Source organism: Siphateles boraxobius, unplaced genomic scaffold, assembly GCF_051911475.1.
Source record: "Siphateles boraxobius isolate OS27281-9 unplaced genomic scaffold, OSU_SipBor_1 41, whole genome shotgun sequence".
Lineage (NCBI taxonomy): Eukaryota > Metazoa > Chordata > Actinopteri > Cypriniformes > Leuciscidae > Siphateles > Siphateles boraxobius.
The window spans coordinates 10,285,489-10,309,779 of record NW_027509042.1 but is presented as its reverse complement, the minus strand read 5'-3'; the positions used below and the strand labels follow the sequence as shown (position 1 = coordinate 10,309,779).

The 24,291-nt window shown below is 37.8% G+C and overlaps 3 protein-coding genes across 8 annotated transcripts; 1 reads left to right on the top strand and 2 right to left on the bottom strand.

Annotated features, from left to right (window-relative positions):
- The first annotated feature begins 721 nt into the window (after window positions 1-721).
- rereb (arginine-glutamic acid dipeptide (RE) repeats b) lies at window positions 722-16,005 on the top strand. Of its 5 annotated transcripts, none has more exons than XM_077198289.1 (17): window positions 722-986; window positions 1,835-1,883; window positions 2,206-2,330; window positions 2,488-2,587; window positions 3,652-3,750; window positions 3,903-3,983; window positions 4,073-4,226; window positions 4,373-4,465; window positions 5,289-5,485; window positions 5,568-5,744; window positions 5,866-5,973; window positions 6,817-7,955; window positions 8,225-8,465; window positions 8,846-9,536; window positions 9,786-9,878; window positions 12,491-12,665; window positions 13,530-16,005. In XM_077198289.1, the coding sequence occupies exons 1-17, from the start codon at window positions 961-963 to the stop codon at window positions 13,561-13,563; spliced, it is 3,582 nt and encodes a 1,193-aa protein (XP_077054404.1). In that variant the 5' UTR covers window positions 722-960; the 3' UTR covers window positions 13,564-16,005. The 5 variants fall into 5 exon arrangements, with proteins under 5 accessions (XP_077054404.1, XP_077054402.1, XP_077054401.1 ...); XM_077198287.1 differs by having other exon boundaries at window positions 829-986; window positions 9,786-9,923; XM_077198286.1 differs by having other exon boundaries at window positions 829-986; window positions 5,863-5,973; window positions 9,786-9,923.
- On the bottom strand, window positions 14,605-20,577 carry perm1b (PPARGC1 and ESRR induced regulator, muscle 1b). The gene is made up of 4 exons (XM_077198297.1): window positions 20,468-20,577; window positions 16,253-18,832; window positions 16,061-16,177; window positions 14,605-15,923 (listed from the first exon to the last, which is right to left on the bottom strand). Exons 2-4 carry the CDS (start codon window positions 18,801-18,803, stop codon window positions 15,856-15,858), a joined length of 2,736 nt encoding a protein of 911 aa, XP_077054412.1. The 5' UTR covers window positions 18,804-18,832; window positions 20,468-20,577; the 3' UTR covers window positions 14,605-15,855.
- A 354-nt stretch (window positions 20,578-20,931) lies between these two features.
- LOC143706419 (RING finger protein 223) lies at window positions 20,932-23,708 on the bottom strand. Of its 2 annotated transcripts, none has more exons than XM_077198306.1 (3): window positions 23,590-23,708; window positions 23,486-23,553; window positions 20,932-22,248 (listed from the first exon to the last, which is right to left on the bottom strand). In XM_077198306.1, exon 3 carries the CDS (start codon window positions 22,222-22,224, stop codon window positions 21,541-21,543), a length of 684 nt encoding a protein of 227 aa, XP_077054421.1. In that variant the 5' UTR covers window positions 22,225-22,248; window positions 23,486-23,553; window positions 23,590-23,708; the 3' UTR covers window positions 20,932-21,540. The 2 variants fall into 2 exon arrangements, with proteins under 2 accessions (XP_077054421.1, XP_077054422.1); XM_077198307.1 differs by having other exon boundaries at window positions 23,486-23,550; window positions 23,590-23,663.
- Between the last annotated feature and the right edge of the window lie 583 nt (window positions 23,709-24,291).

The window sequence follows — 24,291 nt, the reverse complement described above, 5'->3', positions numbered from 1 at the left end:
GTAGTATTTTAATTCTAAAGCCTGTTTTATGCTTCTGCGTCGAATCGACGGCGTACCCCCGCAGACCCCTCCGCCGTAGCTCGACGTGCACCGCAAAAAAAATTTAACTACGCGTCGAGGCGACGCAGACCGCAAGGGCTGTGATTGGTCAGATGAACCGCGATGCAAGCAACCTGACGCAGAACTGTTTATTTGTTTAACATTAATGTTGACATTGTTGATTATAAAGAATCCCTTTCTTGATTATGGTATAGAATTCCACTACTTTAATAATAGTAATAATAACAATACTAACACCTTTTTAAGATTAATAATAATGTTTTAGTATACGTGTATGGTTTATTTTTTATTTTTTATTGAATAGAAATGCACTACTGAAAATTTGTTTCAATCAGAGTCACCGGCTTAACAGTAGAAATGTATGAATTTAGTAGAGATGGCTGCATTTAAAGCGTCTAGCCTAATTCCACTGAGTCGAAATAAATCCACCGTCTCTACAGTGGCAGTTCTTTAAATCTAAAGCATTTATATCTTACAACCCACAACTGACTATAATAAGATATTGTTATTCTTCTTCACTCTTCATGCATGGCGCCTTTCATCAAATATGCAAAGGAATGCCAACAAGTCTAGGGTGGTTACATTTATTGGGACATCTATATTCGTGTGTGAATATTGACACGGGAGGATGGCCAAAGACATCTCCCTGAAGCTGATCTCCATAGACAGGGGACACGGAGATGATCCCATTAGCGCTGGCTGCAGCGGCACATGCTCAGTTATGCTTGTTGAAGGGGATCTCAGTAGGCTGTGCGTGAACACTGAGGTCATCGCCTGCGCTGATGAAAAAATACTCAGCGCAGCCTCCATTTTGAGTAGTATGAAATAGAGGAAAGCATAGTTTTGAGCCGCCGCCGACGCTGCAAACAAACTGTAAACACTAGCGAAACGGCCCCTGCCATGGACGACTTGTTCAGTCCGCGAAGGTTTGTTGCTTTTTCTTATTAAAGATTTATGATTATGCGCGCGCCAGCGCTTTTTGCCAAACCCGGAATACTTTTGCATTCTAGTGCAAATCGAGACGATTTTGAACTTGACAGCTCGTCTCGCTCGGCCACACACACACACACAAACACACGCAAAGGCCATCTAGGAGCCTGACAAGATAAAACGGGGCAGATGTTGTGTAACTGTTAGGTACTGCTGACTGCTAAGTATGTAATGGATGTTGAACGCGGTGCTGCTCTTACAAATTAGTTTTGTTTGTCTGTTCTGCATATTTGTTCAGCAAATTGTGATTTTTAGCATATTTTCTTTCGCGGACAGCGAACGAACAGTATTTGTGCATATCACACTCTTGAGTTCAACGCACTGATTTCGATTTGCACTGTAATAGACTCTGCACGCAGCAATGTAATGCTTTATGTGTTAATATATCTAGACGTCCAAGCCCCCGTTTATATAACCTTTGGAGGGAACGGAGCAGTCGGACGCTGATTGGCTGGTTATGCTCTGTAGGCGGTATTTGGATTAATCATCGCAACTGCTGATAGGCAAATCACATTTTATGATTAACACTGAAAGGAGGCGATTAAAAAGGGTGGAAAATAGTGACATGAAGCTCACATGACAGGGACCGAAGTTTTTCCAACAGTATGTTTCTGATAAATATGGTGTTTGTATTCATGTTTTGGTTATTACAGGCATCATTTTTACTATTTACATGTGGAATATTGGCTGCAAGTTTTTGGATCTTGGAAATTTTGATGTATTAATTGATGTAGCCTACTTACACATCCATATTTCAACTAATAAATACAAATTTGTCTTTTAGGCAGCTGAACAGCACGCAAGGAGAGATTCGAGTGGGACCAAGTCATCAGGTAAAATGAGTTTAAATAAATTCCAAAAGTGTTTGCAGATCTATGGCATGCAGTGTTTTAAAGGTGCACTAAGTAATACTTGATCATTAAAAAAGTTTTACAAATAAAGAAATGTTATACCAGCATGTCTACAGTCCGGAAGTTGCTAGGAAACAAGTGTATCTGCGCTGAAGGTCCAAAACCACTGGTACTTTTGGGACAAATCATAGCCAGCTAAATGCTAAATAAACCTATGTACTGAGTGCACCTTTAAAAGTCCTTAAAAAAACTCTGTTAACATTTTCTTTTTGACCATTATGTTGTCATGATCAAATGTATGCAGGCCAAGCTACCTGAATTACAGCCGCCACCTGCACATGCAACAGAGCCTGTCACAGAAAATGAGGAGCTGGTGTGGGCACCTGGGGTCAATGACTGTGACCTTCTCATGTACCTACGGGCTGCCAGGTAATGGCTGCTTTCTGGATGCCAGTTATTATTCACCGTTTAAATTTTTCTTCATAATCGCTTGAGGTTATATCTAAAAAAGGGAACTGAGGTGTCTGTGGATGGTGTGTGATTCAACATATCCTTCTTTTTTGTTTTGTGTTCTCCGTATAAACAGGAGCATGGCAGCTTTTGCAGGGATGTGTGATGGAGGTTCGACAGAGGATGGTTGTCTTGCAGCTTCACGGGATGATACCACATTGAATGCTTTAAATACGGTCAGTGCTTGTAATTTTTGTGTTTGTGCTATGTTTTGTCAAAAAATGAACTTTAATGATATAACTCAATTTGTTGTAGTGTTTTAGCAAATATACGATGTAAGTATTATTAAAGGTTGAGTAGGCAATTTTCAGAGAGGCTAGCAATAGCGAGCTAGCTTTGAAAGCATGAGATCCCATCCTCTCTTCAGAGTGTCTCAAGCCATGCCTCCTCCAAAACGTATGAACGCATAAAGCTGGGAGCAAATAAAAGCATCACGAGAGATGACATCAAACTACCTCATGTCTCAAAGCACAAAACATTAGAATAAAAATGAACGAGAACAACTTAAAGAGTTCTGACCTGTTCCATCTGACTGCTGCAGATTCATTTTGGCATTGATAGTGTTTCCATTGAAACGCATAAATTCGAGTCATAAACCTCTCTGAGTATAACGTCATGGGTTTATATCTCGTAGTTATAGCGTGAACGGAGCGTAAGCTCGTTGTTTTGCTTCAGGAGGAACTGTGAAATGTGGCTGCTGTTTAAGTCCCTGTGGTCGGTGGCTGACGCCTGTCTAACTCTGCATAGCATGAAACACACTGATGACGTCTGATGTCTGCGTGAGCAGGTGCATGGAGGTATGGAAGTACATATGTTGACAGGCAGATAGGACATCGTATTATTGAATTCAGACCGAATGCAATGATTGGACGATCATTTTATGGTCCTACGCATTCCACAGATGATATATAGGCCTATGCATATACATTTAGACCACTAAATTAGTGATTTCTGTCAGGATGTGAAGAGACTTTCAACCAGCATAACAAAAATGTTTCTGGAGCAAATCAACTACCCTGCCTTTAAATCTGCCTGTGAACATATGTATTTCCATACCTCTGCGCACCCTGCTCGGGCAGACATCACACGTCATCAGTGGGTTTAATTCTTTGACCTTTGATGTAATTTGTTAAGTCAGTGACAATAAAAACTGCAAATAATAAATCTTACTTTTTACCTCAACTGTAGTTAATTTGCTGTGCAACTGGGGGTATATGACTTTAATTTCTTTTGCGCACAGCTCCACGAAAGCCAATACGATGCAGCCAAAGCCCTGCAGTGTCTGGTGAAGAAACCAGTTCCAAAACTCATTGAGAAATGCTGGTCAGAAGATGAAGTGGTGAGAAAGTGTTTGGATTTGGGTTTTTTCACTTGTACCATCTCAGTTTTCACTGATAAAACCTGGTTATAGTGGAATGTAGAAATGTGAGACTAGAACTTTTCGATTGTATTACTTAAGAATCATCAATCTGTTAATATGTTCAATTACAGAAACGGTTTATCAAAGGTCTTAGACAGTATGGCAAAAACTTCTTTAAGATCCGTAAGGAGCTACTGCCTAGTAAGAAAACGGTATGGAAACCTGCCATTTCAAATCTGACTAAAAATGTGTGTTTGTCAAATTGAAGTTTTTTTTTTTTACAACTAATTTGTCCTCTCAGGGTGAGCTGATCACATTCTACTACTACTGGAAGAAAACTCCTGAAGCTGTGGCATCACGACCTCATCGGCAGCAGAGAAGACAGCCGGTGTCCCGCAAAGTGAAAACTCGCAACTCGACAGCTGCAGCCAATGCAACATCTCGCACTTCTTCCAGTAAGTGCAGCACTATGCGCCATACGTCTGTTCATTTTTAGCAGGCTGCCCAAACATGATAGCAAGTCTGATTCAGTTATAATTTAAAGGAAGTAACTCCACAAGAAGAACTGTTAATAATTTTTGTATTTTTTGTCTGTCTGTAGTGGAGCTCAGTTCAGCCAGTGAAGATGATCTGGACAGTGAGGATAGTGAGCAGGGCAGCAAAGGACAAGCCTGCAGTCACTGTCTATCCACTAGTAAGTTTTTCATCCTTCTTAGGCCTCTATATTGAGAATGCTGTATATACTGCATTTCATAATTTGTTGACCATATGCATATATCTATCAACAATCATGCTGTTCTGAAAGTGACTTTCTGCTGTACTTGGTTAGTCACCCTACATTGGATTCAAACTGCTTAGTTTAGCAATTCTTCTTAACATGAGATAAGAATGGACTCTATTTGCATAATGTGTGTTCCTGGTCTTGTTGTGAAAATGTTTGTTCCACTTTTCACAATCCAATCCCAATGGATATAAGTCTAGTCCTACATTTTTATTCTTGTTAAAAATTTGGTTTTATTCAGCTTTCTATTCATCAAAGAATTTAGAAAGAAATGTTTTCAGAAAAATATTGAGCAGCACAACTGTTTTCAACATTCACATTAGTAATAAATGTTTCTCGAACAGCAAATCAGTATATTAGAATGATTTTTGAAGGATCATGTTACATTGAAGACCGGAGTAATGATGCTGAAAATTCAGCTTCGCGATCACAGGAATAAATGACACTTTAAAGTATATTGAAATAGAAAACCATTACTTTAAATTGTAATAATATTTCACAAAAATACTTTTATACTGTATTTTTTAGAAAAAAAATGCATCCTTGTAGAGCATATGAGACTTATTAAAAAAATTATAAAATTTTATAGACCCTAAACTTTTGAACGGAAGTATACTTTACACATTACGGAAGTAAAATGGTTTGCAGTTCTTGTGACTTCTGTGAATACTTTTTATTTATATGAGACTTTTCTTTTGAAATAACTCACACAGCATAAAATTTATGTTTCTTTCAGACTCCAAAGACTGGCATCATGGAGGGAGAGACAATATCTTGCTGTGCTCTAGTTGCCACTCTCACTTCAGCAAGCACCGGCGCCTGCCACCTGTTCCCAAACCAGCAGATCCGCCCTACCTCTTCAAACCTGTCAAAGAAGAGGAAGAGGGTGTCAGACATGGGATGAAGACCCGTCGGAGCCGGGTTCCACCACATGTAGGTCTAACTCGTGCTTTAGTGCCCAGGGAAATGTGTAAAGAGTAGTCTGCTTAATTTAGTCTTATGTCTCTACATGTAGATGTCATCTCTTCGAAGTGGGCGCGTCAGACCAACCGGAAGTCCCGACAGGGCCATGTCTCCCACCGTCGAGGATGTGCGATCTAATGGACAGTCTCCCAGAGCCAGTTCCACTGCTATGGCAACCAGGGCTTCCAGTTCTGAAATCAAGAATGGGGTGGCTGGGAAGACCAACAAGGTAGTGGTAAAAAGGAGCCTGCTTGGTTTAGAGTTTGAAAAGTGTGTTTACTTACGGTTTATCCTTCTTGTGTTGTTTAACCTGTTAATTTACAAATTTCTTTATTATTAAACTTTTGAAGATGAAAGTAGAGGTGTCTATAGTTAAGGGCGTTAAAAGACCGAGAGACTCAGCTGCTCCAGATGTCGATGAACCGGAAAGGAAAAACATGAAACGGCCCAAGAATCAGGTAAGGGGAACAGTTTCTCTTTCTACTTCTTCAGGGTTGGTTTCTTAAAAAAAATCGGAGTATTAAGTCCTAAGTTTTAAAAACTAAAAATCAAGCGATAAAACTTAGTGATTTTTAGTTATCAGTACTATATTTGTTATCAGCAACTCTTTTTTTTTAATATACAAATGATATTAACTGTGCTTGTTCATTTCCAAAATCTTTTATATTTAGATTGCCATCATCTAATGCTCACCTAAGGCTGACAGATGGCAACAGACACTTTGTCAGGTTTTGTGGGATCAGTGTGTTACCCCTGTCAGTGTCTGTTGGTGTCTGTTGGAGCTGTTTTCACCTATTGAACATGCTGAATCTGCGCTTGTCTGCGCTGGTCGGCGTCTGTCGGTGCAGTGTGAATTGGCCTTTTCAGAAAAGACACTAATAATATATACTTTATATATTAGGGGTGAAACGGTTCAACTTACTCTTCAGTCCTCACGGTTCGGTTTGGATGTGTACACAAAGCTTCTCACACAGCATGTGTGCGCAGTTCTCTTTTGCTTAAATGTTTAAGTATACATTAGTGGAACTCTGTCCGTCTGTTTTACATGTTGTTTTATTCATAAAACAATATTATAGATGCGTCGTCAGAATTGAGATTATCCTTGGTGCAAGTGCGTGCCGAGCTGTGGGTGGAGATCAGTTTGATTTTATTATCGAGAACCGTTAACACCCTTAATTTATATATATATATATATATATATATATATATATATATATATATATATATATATATATATATATAATTTATATATGTATATATAAATAATTGCAGTGATTTTAAGCAGTGTTTCTCTAACCCAGGATGGTCCCGATTCTCCATCAGAAGGTGAGGGTGAAGGCGAGAGCTCCGATAGCCGCAGTGCCAATGACGATGGCAGCAGCGACACTAAAGACATTGATCAGGACAACCGCAGTTCCTCCCCCAGCCTGGCCAGTCCCCTGCAAGCCAACGAAAGTGACTCTGACTCCCCAGTGCCACCCCCTGCACCTGGTGCAAACCCACAAACCCAGCCCCAGCAGCCTACTTCGACCCCTACAACACATGTCCCATCTGAAACGCCATCATCTCCTCAGCCCTCTCTGCTTGCATCCTCATCCGCACCTTCACCTGGAGCTTCTACCGCCACCTCGAAGGCAACATCCATGGAGGTTTCTCAGGAAGTTCCATGTCCCACCACTTTCAGAAGTGGTTCCAGGGGACCCGAAGCACCGAATTCTTATGCAAACTCCTCGTCTCAGCAGGTGCAGTGTCCAGGGCAGGGGCAGTCATTCCCTGTGCCGCCCCATTATCAGCACAATCCAGGTCAGCTGCAGAATCCTTCAGCTGGGGCGATTCAGCCACCAGGGTTTGCTTCCAGACTGCTGCACCTTCAAAAAGAAAGTCCACTTCCTCCTACAGCAGCAACCCAAATCAAGCCCCCTCCGACAACTCCAATTCCACCTTCTCACAAGCAGCCTCCTCACCTTTCTGCACCTCCACCCCATTTCCTACAGATCCACCCCAATTTGCCTCCCCCTCCGGCTCTAAAACCTCTTGCTTCCTTGCCCTCACAGCACTTGCCTTGTTCCCAGCCTCCTCCACTTCATATAATTCCACAAAATCACCCTGCTCACCCTTCTGTTCTGACTCAGTCACAGAGCCAGCAGGTCAAAGGTCACACCAGTGGTGCCCCTCCTGCTAGTTCTAACCCATCGCTCCCCCAAAATCGTCCTACTCCCGAGTCTACTGCTTCATTCCCTCTTTACACTCCTCCCATCCCTGGCCCTGCCCATCAGCCCTCTACGGCTTCTTCAGCAAGCACTCCTGTTGGAGAAGCTCATATAAAAGAGGAGCCAATTGATGAGGAGGAGGAATGTGATAGCCCGCCTCCCCCTCGCAGAAGTCCCTCTCCCGTACCGACAGTTGTTGACATACCCAGCCATGCAAGTCAGTCAGCAAGGTATGGAGATCACATTTGTCAAGATTAGAATTTTTGTTAAAATATTATAGAATGAAAAATATGAATAAAATGTTTTTATAATGTAGTAGTAGTAGTCTAAAATATTTTATTTTAAATTCAAAATAAAAAAAGTTTATAAAAAAGTAAATAAAATGGTATAAAAAAAAATCAAGGTAAAAATCATTACATTGTATTTCCTTTTGAAAACAATTCAAAATGGTATTCACTAAGACTTTACAATTTTATTCTATTTTGTTTGTCAATTGCAGATTTATCAAACACCTCAACCGAGGCTACAACTCCTGCTCTCGTACAGACATGTACTTCACTCCCTTGTCCTCCTCAAAACTGGCTAAAAAACGAGAGGAAGCTGCCGAAAGATCCAGAAGAGAAGCAGAGCTGAGCGCTCGACAGGGACGGGAGAGAGAAAGAGAAAGAGAGCGGGAGAGGGAGAGGGAGAGGGAGCGAGAGCGAGAGCGAGAAAGGGAGAGAGACTCTGATAAAACCTCTGTAAGTATATGTAGCATTTATCTTTGAATTTTTAGCAAATTAAATTTCTTTTACTTTGTGACATTGTCATGATTGCAATTTCCCTTCAAATTTTCCTTACTGCAAAAAAAAAATCTCATGCCAATTGTCAAGTATTTATGCATCAGGATAGTATTTCTTGTTCTGTTTCTGCTTTTTATTAGATTGTCAATTTATAAATAAACGTGAATGCAATATTAATTGAAAAAAAAAAAAAAAACAGTCTTGTTCCTAAAAAATAGGCTTAGTTTTTTAGGCTTAATTATTTAAATATAATTAAAATAATATAAAGGTAATTTTGTAATTGTATATTTTCTTATAAGAAAACTTTACGTTAATAAAATAAACCTTTTTTTACATAGCGGGCTTCAAGCTCATCCCATGATGGCCGCATAAGTGAGCACTTGCTTGCTGCCCACGTGCAACCCGGCCGTCCGTCATTCGAACCCCCTCCACCCACCACGGTGGCTGCTGTTCCTCCATATCTTGGCCCTGATACTCCAGCCCTCCGCACGCTCAGCGAGTACGCACGCCCCCACGTCATGTCGCCCACCAACCGCAATCATCCTTTCTTCATGCATCTTGGGCCAGGTGAGCACCTGTTAGCTTATCACATGCCGGGGCTCTATGCAGCAGACCCAGCCCTTCGAGAGCGAGAGCTTCGTGAGCTTCGAGAGAGGGAGATCCGAGAAAGAATGAAGCCTGGATTTGAGGTGAAGCCGCCGGAGCTAGAGAACCCACTTCATCCATCGGCAAATCCTATGGAGCATTTTGCACGCCACGGTGCCCTGCCTCTTCCTCATGTGGCAGGGCCTCATCCCTTTGCCCAGTTCCACCCAGCCATGGAGCGCAACCTAGCGGCTCCTCCTCGGCCGGAAATCAGCTACGCCGAGCGCTTGACTGCTGAACGGCTCCATGCTGAAAGGATGGCCTCCGTTGCAGCTGGTGACCCTGTTGCACGGCTACAGATGCTTAATGTTACTCCACACCACCACCAACACTCACACATACACTCACATCTTCATCTGCACCAACAGGACCCTCTCAACCAAGGTGAGAATTTCAATGATATAGGCAAACACAGTTATCTAGATCAGTATTTCTGAACTCTCAACTTTCATGTTTTAGATGTCTCCCTATTCAACAGACTAATTAGCTAATGAGCTGAATCAGATGTTTAAATTAGTGAGACATCTAAAATATTCTGGTTGGTGGGTCCCCAGGACTGGAGTTGAGTAACACTGATCTAGATTGCATTCTTTTAAGAAAGTATATGGAAATGTTGACGTCTTTGTTTTTCAGGACAAGGGCCTCATCCTCTGGACCCATTGGCTGCTGGACCCCCTCTGGCACGATTCCCTTACCCACCTGGTGCCATCTCCAACCCTCTACTCAGTGAGTTACCCCATGAGCACGAAATGCTCCGCCACCCTCTGTTTGGTGAGTCACCAAATAGACTCCCGTTTCATATAAAAGAAAGCTAACATTAACATTTCTAACCCATATAACTCATATAGCCAGGCCCACACGTAATCCCAGGCCCACCGCTGAGCCGAATCGGAACACCAAACCCTTTTGATTTGTACATCTTTATTGCTTGCATGCTTCTTAAACTTTTAGCAGCCAAGTAAATGTATTACGCTCAGCTTTTTTCAAACACATTGAACTGTTTAAATCCATTCTGTGGAATTAGTATTTAAGATTAAATTATTTTAAAAAAAAAATATATATATATATATATATATATATATTTTTTTTTTTAGTTTGTAAGATTTTCAATGTAGTCTCTTTATTCACCGTGGCTGCATTTATTTGATCACTGTTACGACCGCTAGTGGTCAGCCGTAACAAGAAAAGGAATGAGTCTCACTACCAGAGGGATACCAACAATAAATATGTTTATTTCCAAAAGGGTTTAGCGTCAGAGGCAGACAAGGCCAAAATAACAAACAAAAACAATCTTTTGTTTAACCTCTACAATTCCGAAAACAAAATACAATTTAAACTTACCTACCTCCCTAAACCAAAAACAATGTGAAAAGATAAACAAAATAAAATGGCGTCAAACCCCCTATGGCCCTTAATTTGGGAAAAATGTATACAAAAATATTTACAGGAGATTAATGTACAAGTCCGTAGCAAACAATGCAAAACAGAATCCAAAATCATAGTCAAACAGGCATGGGTCAGTTAACAAGGATAAACAGAGGTTCCAAATCACAATCTCAAATAAACACTCTTAATCTCTCTGATATAACACTCTAGACTAGACAATGATACAAAACAATAGCAAAGTGGTTACGATCAACGATGGCACAAAAGTGGCCTTTGTTTAGTGTTTGGGGTGGTCCTTATATCTGGATCAGGTGTGGAGGAGAACAAATCACAGCCTCCAACAAATTATCACCAGATACCGCCCACCTGTAACACAAACAAGCAGATGCAAATACACAGAGACAATAGGCTTGTTTGACTTGAACCGGCGCTGCACAGACCGATCGGTTGATCACATCAAAGTACCGCGAGAGCGATTAGAGAGCAGACGGCTCCTTATGCTTTTGAATCGCTCTCGCGGTACTTTGATGTCATCAACCGATCGGTCTGTACAGCGCCGGTTCAAGTCAAACAAGCCGATTACTGTAAAACATAGGTCAGAATGGAATCAATGAGCAAATGACTCATTTCACTAATATTGTGAAATATTTTTGCAATTTAAAATACATTTTCTATTTTAATATATTTAAAAATGTGACGGCAAAGCTGAATTTTCAGCATCATTACTCCAGTCTTCAGTGTCACATGATCCTTCAGAAATCATCCCAGTATGCTGATTTGGTGCTCAGGAACCACTTATTATTATGATAAATTTTGAAAACAGTTCTGCTGAATATTTATGTGGAAACGGTAAAAAAAAAATTCAAGATTCTTTGATAAACATAAGGTCATAAGAACAGCATTTATTTGAAATAGAGTTCTTATAGAAACATTTTACATGTCTGTACTGTCACTTTAATGCATCCTTGCTGAAGATATACAGTGTGTATATATATATATATATATATATATATATATATATATATATATATACAGCAGCCACTAATGCTGTCTGTCATTAATGTTAATCAAAAAACAAAGGTAACAGAGAAAATTACTCTTGACTAAAGAAGAACTTTTGTAGCTTTAATAAGGATTAATCTATATTTAATTTATAATTTTTGCAGTGCAGACTGTTTGATAATTTATTCAATTTCTGTATATTTCCTACCTGTTAGACCTGATAGGGGGTAATCAATTTCATTGAGACATCAGTAGCAGTATTAGAATCGGTGATACTGGCCTTCATTCATAAAAAGATACCATTAAACAAATATTTAAAATATACTGTCTTTATGCTGTTTCTACATTAATTTAGAGATAACTGTGAAATTATTAAATTATAAAATATATTAAAAACATATATAAAAACAATTCATGATTTATCAAAGAAAAAGTGTGATTAATCTAGTAATTTTTTTTTTAATCGATTGATCCCAAATTTTTGAATGGTACTATATAATATATACAATTTATACGTATAGTATACACTAGAGCAAATAAAAGAGTCCACAGATTCCATCTGGGCCTGTCTTTTGCTTATGATAAACTGTCTAGTCTTGACTAGAAGGAACAACTCAAGTATTGTTTTCAGTATTATTGTGTCACATAGAGCTTACATTTGTTTGCAATGACTTGCTATTATCAATGACGTTTTCAACATTGTGACAATGCATACTTGATTATGATAGTCAGTCAAGGAAAAAAAAAAAAATGCATCTGTGGATTTCTTTAATTCTTTCAAATAATTAAAATCCAAAAACAATGCCTTGTTTTCATTACTCCAAGAGCCAAAATGGTTAAATGAACAACGAAAAATGGCTAAAATGCACATGTAATGTAATAATGTTTGTCAACCTATTGTTGTTTTATTGTTGCTTCTTAATAGCATGTTTTGTGTCTTTCTTTCAAAGGAGGACCATTCAGAGAGTTACCAGGACCCTTGGCTCCGATGTCTGCTGCGCATCAGTTGCAGGCGATGCAGGCACAGTCAGCAGAGCTGCAGAGGCTGGCACTGGAGCAGCAGTGGCTACATGGACATGCACATTTACACAGTGCTCCTCTCCCCAGCCAAGAAGACTACTACAGGTGAACCACAGAGACCTTAAAGTGTTAGCTCACACAAAAATGAAAATTCTCTCATTAATTGCTCAAAGACATCATAAAAGTAATCCATGTGACTCCAGTAGTTTAACCTCAATTTTATAAAGCGACACGTGTGCTTTGGAGCTTAATATTTTGTAAATAAAGTAGTGTAAATAAAATTATATTTTTTTGCACAACCAAAGCGCATTGATGAGAGCACCACGTGTTGCATGTTGTGTTGTGTTCACTCGAAAATAAATGTTGTTGTGTGAACGCACATTGGGAGATTAATATTTTGTAAATAAAGTGGTAAATTGTTTTTTTACACAAACAATGCACTTGTGTCGCTTCATAAAATTGAGGTTAAACCACTTGAGAAATACTAATTACTTTAATGATGTCTTTACTACCTTTCTGGGGCTTGAAAGTGGTAGTTGCGTAGGCTGTCAATAGAGGGAGAGAAAGCTCTGATTTAATTAAAAAGATCTTCATTTGTGTTCCGAAGATGAACGAATGTATTACAGGTTTGGAATGACATGAGAGTGATTAATTAATGCCAGAATTTTCATTTTTGGGTGAACTATCCCTTTAATGGGCTGTTCAAGAATGCATGTGTAAATAAGCTCTTGGCAAGTTGTTTTGATGGCATTTATTTTTCTTTAAAAACGCATGCGCTGATGAATCATTTACGAAAACGAAAAAGGAAAGTTTTTATCACTACTGTTCTCTAATTTCACAAACACAGCTTATTTTTATTTTATGAGTACTAAAAGTAATGTCAGCCTACAGTAAACAGAAGATTTTTTTTATTACCTTTTTACTTTGATTTTTAAGTGACTATAAATGATACTGTGGTCTCTTTGACAGCCGTCTGAAGAAAGAGGGAGACAAGCAGTCCTGAAATGAAAAAATCCTCCACTGTGGATTACAAAGTGATTCTGTGTTCAGGGTATCAGGCCTTTTGTTTCTGAAAACCCAACATGGGGTTATCCCTGTTTTGGCACTTATAAACATTTGACCGACTCCTTTGTGCTGTATGAAATTACTAGCCTTTTGGAGCACAGTGAATTTGCTTTCCTTGCATGAACACTATTTAGAAACTGTTTCTGTCAGAAATGCAATTCCCATGTAATGTCGTTATTGTGCTAAAAGCACAGTACTGTAGATTTACTAAGTATTTGAGAAGTGCTGTCCAATATCCAGAGTTTATCACAATTTAGTTTCAAAGTTTATTGAAACATTCATTTTAAGATTGTAAATATTATATGTTTAAAATAATATATTAACTGGTGGAATTTAAAAGTTGCAATGATAGATTTGGATACAAAAACTTCAGATGACCTGTGTGCAAAAAGTGCATGCTTTACTCTATCCTTCATTTTCTGACAGCCTCTTCATCTATACCTCAGAGTACTCATCAATATAAAACCCACCTGTAGTAAACTCTACAATACCTTATTCTTTCAGTAATTTAGCTTTTTACCATTAGATTTAATTATGTAAACCAAATGCAGCTTGAGTATTAGCATGTTGACTGTAGTGTTGATCTTGTTCTGTCTGGAAAAAGAGCTTGTCCGGCTCTACAGAACAGTTGCTTCACTGCCATGGTCATACGATACTGCAGAAGACCAATCAGGCTGACAAACCCTTATTGCAGTGTTTACCACCATACTTAAAGACACAATGTGATAGGGCAGGTCAGTTCCTGGGTTATCCCTACATGGGGCAGGAAGTTAATTCATAGAGGGTCAGTAGTTAGCAATAACATGCATTTGGCATATTTAATGGTATCCTCACAATCCGCTTCAGTCCTAGCATGTGCATTCGGCCAATTACAAATGGGCTACTGTTTAGTAAGTTAAATTTTCATAGCCAGGCTGGTTGGGAAGGAGCACAGCATTCTCAGAATAATATGAAATTCATTATAAACACAATAAAGAAAGAAAGGTAATATTGTTTAATGCAATACAAGTGTATTGTTGTGCACTACTATTAATTGTTAAAATAACAATAGAAAACATGAAATGGTGTGCCATTGTTTTGTATGTGTTCAAGCGGACCTGAGTGTTATCTGTTAACGCTGTTATTGTGAAACTTATGGGTTACTTTTTCTAAAACTGCCAAAAAGTCATTATTTTCTTCGAATTAACACTAAACATTTGTACTAGCATTTTACAAAGTATATGGATGTTATTAATGAGAAATATATTCTCATTTTTAGTATCCATGTCTTGATGTATATTTGTCTTTACATGCACAGTGTTGTCTAGTTGCAATTACCTTATAGTTAAAACTTCAAAACTGTCATTCCGATGACAAAAGCATGATTATTACAAACGGTTTGGCTAATTTTAACTTTGCATACACTTCAGTACATCCCTTATCATGTCATATGAACACATATAGTCAGCTCAGATCCTTTTTTTTTTATGAATACATTTTCTTTCAGTGGTAAATTCATTTATATTTTTTCTAAGAATATTTTAGAGGCTGTTTCATATACACTTGCTCTTATCACATTGATATCAGTCTCTGCTTAAGTGTGATAGAAATATTTGACACATATTTGATAGTCATTTTTCTGGCACTTTCTGATACCTCCATGACTCCCAACTATATTTTATGTGCAAATTTATATTCTTTATTAAATGTGCTCAGATCTGTTTCTCCACTGAAAAACTATATGAACTTTTTTTTTAATCCTTGGCCGCATGTTTTTGCATTTAATAGATACATCTAGAGTGAGTGATTTTTTTTTTTATATGTACACTGCAAAATAGTTTAATTTTGAGTTACATAAATATGTATAGCACAGCTTGAGTCCTGAATATAACTGACGCAAAACTTACCAGTTGTCACTTCTGGTCCATATCAACATAATATCTAAAGCAATATATGTCTTCTAACTGAGCAAGTGTTTGTATGGGAAAAACAAATATTTCCTCCTTTGCTTTGTATGCTTTTCTTTAACAAAATTGTCCTTTGATAAGTTATTTATTGATTGAACACCTATTTTGTAACATGAATATATTGAACATTCAAATATTAGACTGTTAGGAAATATGGAATACAACCTAATATGTGTATTTACTAAAGTGTTTGGTGTGAATTTGTGCAAAATTAACTCTTTCCTGTACACTGGCCCCTTGTGAGAAATACTCAGAAAGCTCTAATAATACTAGATTTTTATGGTTCATCCTTCTTTTATGTATCGCCGCAAGTACTGGATGGCAGATATCGCGCTCACATTTGCCAGAAGAGCTGAGAAATAATAGAGGAAAAAAGATCATGTTAATTTTGTGTGCTCATATTATCTGAATAAATTGCCTAATTTAATATGTAACAGACTGATCATTGTGTCTCATTTCAGAAATACACAATCCCCATGACAGTCTTACCTGCTTTCCACATGTCTGTAGATTGTGGGTCGCTTGACTTTAGTACCCAAGATGCAAAAGCAATGCAAACAAGGCACATGTCTGCTTGCTTTAATGAAAAAGGAAAGCTATCTCTATCTGTAAGCAGAATTTTGCAATGTAAGACTTCACATTTTCATGTCTATTGCATTAATTTGATCTCTAAAAATGTACCTGTGTCTGCGATTGTTGCCCCAACGTGTATCTGATGTTCTGTGAATTTCCCAAGGGCCTGGTTTCCTAGGAGAACCACTGGAAGCTTTTGCTGAACCATAGATGAACTTGATGTTGTTCTCGTTCCATAACCACAGACTGTGTCAGCTGTTTTGGGAAAACCCCAAGAAGTGGCCATCCTACACCATGTCCTTCCCATTAAAAGTTTAGTGTGTCTCAGAGAAAGGTTTCTCCAGGTACTTCTCTGGCTAGTAATAAAGCACAAGTTTGATGTTTCAGAGGGGCTTGCACACCTCATAAACCGGATTGCGGGAATCTCATCTTCACTATCCAACTGTATCTCTTTTTCTACCTCTGGAAATTCTAGGTCTTTAACCACTGAATGAGAAGAGGAATAGATAGGAACCAACGTTTTCTCACTTTTTGTTGAACCTTGCACTGAAGGAAACAGAAGATTCTCAACCTCGAAGTCTGAGAAGAAGTCATCATAAGTCTCAGCCACAGATACGGTCTGTGAAATACAAAGCGAAGAGTTTCTATCTGGGATCCAAGCCTTGTATTGTTCTGATTCTGTGTCACTCTTCAACATTTCGAAGAAAGACGGCAGGCACTGATCGTCAAGAAAATCAGAAATCGATAAAACTGGAGAAGGTGTTGGTCTTCTCATGCTATAGTGGTCCACTACAAAGGTACTCATGTTGTTGTCTTCTTTTGTTGTTAGAAATATGTCCTGCATCTCTGCTTCTGTCTCTGAATACATTGGGAAATCACTCTTAGTACACAGCTTTACAATCTCATTTGATTCACTTCGCCAAGTTTCTTCTAAATCGATGGGACACGTAGGTTCAAGAAACCTTTGGGTTTGCTCTTTGCCTTCAATGGGTTCTGGACTAGGGTTTGCACTTGCATGAAGAAGTTGTAGAAACTCTTCATCGAAATCGGAGTAAGTTGAAAATTCACAGCTCGATCTGTCTGGTTTAGAGTCATCCAAATGTGTGAAATAGTCAGAATCTGCTGCATCGTCTACAAGGCCATCTTCTAAACTATCATCTTTAGATTCCACCTCACCGCTATCAAGATGAGTGTCGACAGTGTCCACATCGTTTATTTCCTCTGGAACAATGCTTTCTGTCAGTAGAGACCTGTTATTGGCTATTCTAAGTTGCAAAATATCATTTATTGTTAGTTTTTCCATTTCATCCCAAAAGGAGGAAATGGCAAATATAGGTCGAGTCGGACCTGAAGTCTTGTCACTGTTACTGGAGGATTGTATCTCTTGGGATGATTCTTCTCTATTAAATGATTCTCCCAAGGGCTCTTGCTGTTCTGTTCTTTCTCCTTTAGTATCTGATTGAGGAGTGGGTTCAGAGGAACCCATAATAAATCTGGGACTTTCCACCTTTGTGTCATTATTAAAGTGGCTTAAATTATTAGTTGTATGTCTACATTCACAGTTCAAATCTACTGTGGATTTGTCATATTTATCACATGCTGTGCTTTCATGATCCCAGTATTGTGGCAAAGGGCCACTGAGATCTTTAAATAATTTCTCTGGCATATGTTTGGGAGTTGAATGTAGAGAGTCGGCAGGATTTCCTTCTAATTTTGCTACTGGGATTTCTTTTATTAAACTAATTGCACAGCTTGTTTTTTCCCATTCACTCTCACATGATCTAATGGGTGAAATACATATTGCACCTTGGATATGAAATACATTTGGTGAATCAGAAATAACATTTTCTTGTTCAAATTTGTCCTGCATTGTTTGTCTTTCAATAATTTCTTTATCTGGCTCTTTATCGTTATTTAAGGAAGAGCACTTTTCCATCACTCCGCTGTTCTGGCACAGGTTTTTAGAAGTTTTTTTTTTCCTTCTTTTTTTTTGGACTGAAGTGGGACCCTTTACTCTCAGACGGACTGGGCTGTCATTTACAGTGACAAACCAACGCTCCTTCTCTTTTTTGGCCACTGGTGAAGTGTCCGTCTCCTCAGTTAGCATTTCTATACCATCCGTACTCTTTTCATGCTTTATATCGGCTGAAGACGTTTCAGAGACTGGCTCGGTGGTGGCTTGGCTTGATTTATTTTCACCATTCTCTTGATCCTCGTAATTTCCTCTTAATTTCCCTAAGTTGAACTTCTCTGTCAGGTTATTGTCTTCATTAGCTTTGTTTTGACATTCACTTGTAGCCCCCGGTTCATTTTCTCTAGCATCGGACATCTGCTCAGCAGACCTGGCATTCTGTGGCTCTGTTTTAGGACTAGGATATTCAGTAAACTCTGAATTCTCAGATGTATGTTCTATTTCACATTCTCCTATTTGATGCTGTTTATGTCCGTCTAAACTATCTTTTTCACAGTGTTGGTGAGGGCTGGTCTTAGTGGGAAGAGATGACACGTAAACAGAGGTGTTATCATCGTCCATGTCACTGAAGCCAGACTCCTCTGAGGCTGCAAGCTTGGCCTGCTGAACAGAACATTCCTCACTCTCTGTACAGAAACAGTCCCAATCCTGCTCTGCTATCAGCACACTGTGGTCTAAGTCATCCATTGCAGTCAAGCTCCAATGGCTTATGACATCTAAAACAAACAAAAAACACAATTATGAAAAAAAAAAGATTTTTTTACTAAAACATTTACACTGCCATTCAAAAGTGTGGGATGAGTAAGATTTTTTTTATGTTTTTGAAAGCAGTCTCTTATGCTCACCAAGGCTGCATTTCTTTGATCAAAAATACAACAACAACAAAAAAAAATCTATTTTTAAAATGTAATTTATTCCTGTGATGGCAAAGCTGAATTTTCAACAGCCATTACTCCAGTAACCAGTTGGAATCAGTTGTGCTCCCTCATGAAAATTTTTTCATCATTCTTTTATTAATTGAAAGCTCATAAGAACAGGATACCTGTGCGATATAGAACTCTTTTGTAGCATATCTTTGCCACCACTTTTGATCAATTTAATGCATCCTTACCTTTGAAAATATGAATTTCTTTCATATAATAAAAAAAAATCTTACTGACCCCAAACTTTTGATCTGTTCCGTAGTATATTTTATTCAGCTGATCAGTATAGACTGCATCTTTCAATTCAGTCATACAATTAAAAAAAAAAATTGATATATATAAAATAGTCATTCATGTTAACTTTTGACCAAACAACCAAACAAACACTTTCACAGACAGGGTTTAGATTAAGCCAGGATTAGGCCTTAGTTCAATTGGGACATTTAAGTAACATTTATAAACATTCCTTAGAAAAAAACAATACTGGTGTGCATCTTGAGACAAAACACTTGCATTTTAGTCTGGGAATAGCTTAAACCTTTTCTGTGAAACTGGAGGCTAGAGTTTAAATTGCTAAGGTTAAATGTGTAGGCATCAAACATTTACAACAGAAGAAAAACAGCAAAAAAAAGCAAGGTTAAATTCCAAAGAAATAAGCTGTAATACGCTCAAACTGTGTCTAATGTCCCTGTGAGGATGATCTTGGCCTGACTGTAAGCTGACTCCAGAGCTTTCACAACAACTCACTGCAAGGTGATTTGTGGATTAAAATATTTCACTGACAGGAAATAGCCCCACAAGAGCCCCACAATAGTCCCATAAAACATCCCAGCATGATGTTCTGTTTGGGTTGCTTCTCTTTTACAAATATTTTGCATGCTCCAATTGATCAGAAATGATCTAGATGTGCCTCTTAATGCCGAGAATGAAGATCATGATTTACAAGCTTTAATAATAAGTCTTACAGTCTTATCTAATCTAGCTTGCGGGCAGTTTTTTTTTACAAACGTGGAGGTGCATTTAGCATACAGCAAATGCATTCAGCTGTGCTTATTTTCCATTTTTTCTAAATTATTAAAGAAAATATAATTTCCCTGCATGGATCATCATAACTGTTGAACAAAAGCCTAGAAAAATTATCATTATTATTATTATTATTAGACACAGCCATCATCTTACTACAAACTGGGTGTTTAGTTCTTTATTAGCATATTAATAGCTAAAGCCATGGGCTTGAGGTTCTTTTCCATTGTGTACATGCTTAAGTGGTTCATTTTAGTACAGTAGCACTACACACACATAGATCAATGGAAAATATCTCCAAACACAAAACCTCATCTTAGAAAAGTTCTAGATCTGCAAACTCTGAATCTAGTCAGTTTCCATTAAACATCTTTTCAACATCTCATCCCTTGTATGTTTTCCTACCTTTAGTCGTTAGTTGTGCTTTCGAAAAACTTCAGTGTTGATCCGACACTGGCATGGCATACCTTCAAAACTGCAGTGCCCTTGCATGTGGGAGAGGGGGGCACTGTGTCCAGCTCTGTTAAAAATAGAGCTGTGTGTCGGATCACATGGAAGTGTGTGTATGTGTGTCCTGCATTCTCAGAGGGGCATTCCATTTCACATGTATAAATAGGGTTTCTCTGGGGAGATGGTACGAATCCGTCACTGATCACCTATGCTGCTATTCAATAAAGGGTTAAAGCATCGAACAATGTGCTGGACGGAAGATCCTTTGCTTTTATGGTTTAGAGTATGTAATGGTGTGAAAATAAGTTTCTAGGATCAATCTCAACTTATCTATGGTAATAAAAGTCTGGCAGTGTCATACTTTACTACTGTAAATATATTTCAAGTTAAAAAAGAGAAGTATATCACAGGCAAAGAAGTATATCAAATAGGCAATATTTAATTTGTAATAAATATTCACTCTTTTTATATTTTACAAGTGATTACTAAAAAATCTAGTATAGTGTGTGAAAATTACAGCCATTTAAAAAAGTAACTTGTTAACATACATGCTTAGAATCATTTTTTAAAAATAAATAATTTTGCAAATAAGAGCATATAAAAACATAAAAGGAAATTATTGTACAGAATGTGTAAGAGCTTCTAAAGGGTTCCATGCAGCAAAGCAATCAAAACTGCAATCATGATCCTATAAGTGTTAATCATCAAAACATGTTTTACCTCAGTGTTTATTTTGTTCATCTGTTTTAAAGACAGAAAATAATGTTAAATATTTACAGTGGTATTTAGGAAGCTGTGATATGACAATGACATTTCAAGCAACAACTATTCAGTTTAATGAAGAAAGTAGAACTTTAACCAATGCAGTTTTATTGACATGAAGCTGTAAATGTTGTGTTTGTGTTTCGGCCTCTAGGGCTATCATCCAGTCAGTCATGGTTTTTAGACTGAAGCCAACACCATCTGAATATCTTTTGCAATTCATGAAATTTAAACTGTTTTTAAATTCTTGTGTGCACCTGCGTGTCTTATGAACCCTCTGTAGGTCTGGGAGATGCGAGAGTAGTTGGAATCCCTGGTTGTTCCAAGAAGCATTCTGACATTGAGTTTGAGATAATAGCGCACTGGAGGGGCCACAGTATAACAAAGAAGACTATGAGGAGCACTATGATGAAAACCACAAGCCTCTTCCAGTTCCCATGAAAACCCAAGAATCGCAGCAACCTGTGTCCACAACCCTCTCTTCTCTCCTCTCTCCTCGGCGGCTCTTCTGCTTTATGCTCACCAATGTCAATGCAGATACAGTTTGGTATCGTGGAATTTGAGTAGCACAGCCTCTTTCCATCTAGGAAAACTTTCTCCACTTGTTGCTGGTCGCTTGGAAGTTGACCCAAAACTTCCTGGCTGGTGGCCAGATCTGGAGTACCATGCACAGGCACAGACGTTGGCTGCCGACAAAGGGGGCAGGTGATCTGGGTGCCTGCCTGCTCCGGTGAAATAGCTACAAAGCGAGCCAGACATTCCAGACAGAAGGTATGGGTACATTCAAGAAGCTTCGGTGTCTTGAAAGTATTGTCGTATGCGGAGAAGCAGATTGAACATTCCGGACCAACATCCCAGGCATTGTCCTCATCATCACCAGAGGCCACTGTCTCGTGTTGGTGCCGTATTGAACCCATACGTGTTGCTGTGGATACCTCTGGTTCCTCCATCCTGTTGTGTGCTCAGAAGAAAATCTGAAATGCAACATGAATTTTTATATAGTTATTAATGGTAGTTCATTGGCACAATGACTGCTTAAAATATACAGATGCAGTCCTGAATTAAACCAATGAAAAGTTGAGTAATACTCAGGAAGTACAACTGTGAATCCATGTATGAGGTAAACTATGGCCAAATATGATTTAAAAACATGGTAATCAATGAAATTAAATTCTAAATGGATTGCTAATGCACTGCTTCAAATGATAAAATGGTATTTCTTAACACTAGATTTTTCTGAAAAGCTTCTGATGTGATTATAGGCAACATTTATTAAATATAAATTGTTTAAAAGTTTTTTAATACACTCAAAACTATTTAGGCCTTAATTCAAAAATGTATGTATTTGAATTGCATATAAATCTTCCATCTATTATAAACTTAATGTGATGCGTAGTTGTCAGTCGTACATTAATAAAACAGAAACAATCATATTTCTGTAATAGTAGTAATAAAACAAATGTTTTAAATACACAATAACAAGGTTTATATAGGTATCATCAATCAATCCAAAATGAATTTTGAAAATTATGAATGAAATTATTTTAAAATATATTTATATAATAATAAACTATGCCATGAGTTTGAGTGCAGGAATCTTACCTTAAATCTAAATCTTACTTTAATTTAGGTATGATAGAAAATATGCATAACATTAAGTTTATTAGTATATATTAAAACTGTGTAATCCAAATAGATGGAAACTGGTAAATATAATCTTAAAATTTTGCTTTCTATGCTATGTATTTGAATGCATAGGAAAAGAGCAGAATCCTTTCTGAATTTTATAATCCCAAATGGTTGCGTGGTAAACTATCTGACATAGCAAATAACAACATGTAAATGTGGTTGCTATATGTGCATCATTACTGCAGTGCTGAATATGTTAAAGATGATGCTGAGACAAACCATGCAAATGTCTAAAAACCAATCATGAAAGAAATGCATTTTGAATCATGTTTCAGACAAGTACAATCATCATGCATATAATTTTACACTTTATTCAGCATCACGTATACATGTTCATCATGACTCACTTGTTTTACATTTAATATACTAGACAAAGTATAAACATCTCTAATTTGTAATTAAAATGACATTAACCTAAAATCACCTAAGGCTTGTTCAAATTAAACCACTGATCCAACAAAAACCAAACTGTTGGGTTTGTTGATGTTTGTTGGGGCAGAGTGAGAAAAGAAAAAAAATTACCTTAAAGGAGGAAGAAAGTATTATTCTCTTGCTGATGCTTTCTTCTTCTTCTTCTTCTTCTTCTTCTTCTTCTTCTTCTTCTTCTTCTTCTTCTTTTCTTCTACTTGATAGATTAAAAAATTGACTGAAAAGTTACCAAAACAAGTCTTTCAATGCCTGTCTTTCTCTAGACCTGTCTGTCTTGGTGTTCCGGTAAGGTACAACTGGCCTCACCTCCTCGTTTGAATTATACTTCTGAGCTGTGACTCAAGTGAGTTAAACCACAAATCATTACCTTGTAAACCCCCCCCCAAACACACACACACACACCCACACCCACATCAACTCATACACGTACCTGTGCAAATTATGGAAAATCAGGAGGGATGACAAAGACAAGGAAGTAGGAACAGGTTTTCCGATAGGATTAGGTTTCTCACTGTCATTGAATACCTTAGTTAACGTAAGAATGACAAAGCATAGTAAGTGACTAAGGTTTTAAAGCACATTATTTAATTCAAAGTGTTGTAAATTATTAAGATATTAATAGTTTTATCTGGAGAGACAAGTTAGACAGGTATTGCAACTGCATATTTTTATTTTATCACATACAAATTGTATTAATGTAATTTTTAACATAAATATAGATGCTGTTGAAAAACTTCTGCAAGTTTACTGTCATCATCTGGTTCAACAAAAACAATGCTTATGGTAACTGATAAGACATCACATGTGCGTAACAATAAAGAAATTGGCTGTAAATTTGAACCGTTTTCAAAGTCACATAACTGTTGAATGATCAAATATATTACCTCCCTGTCTCTCTT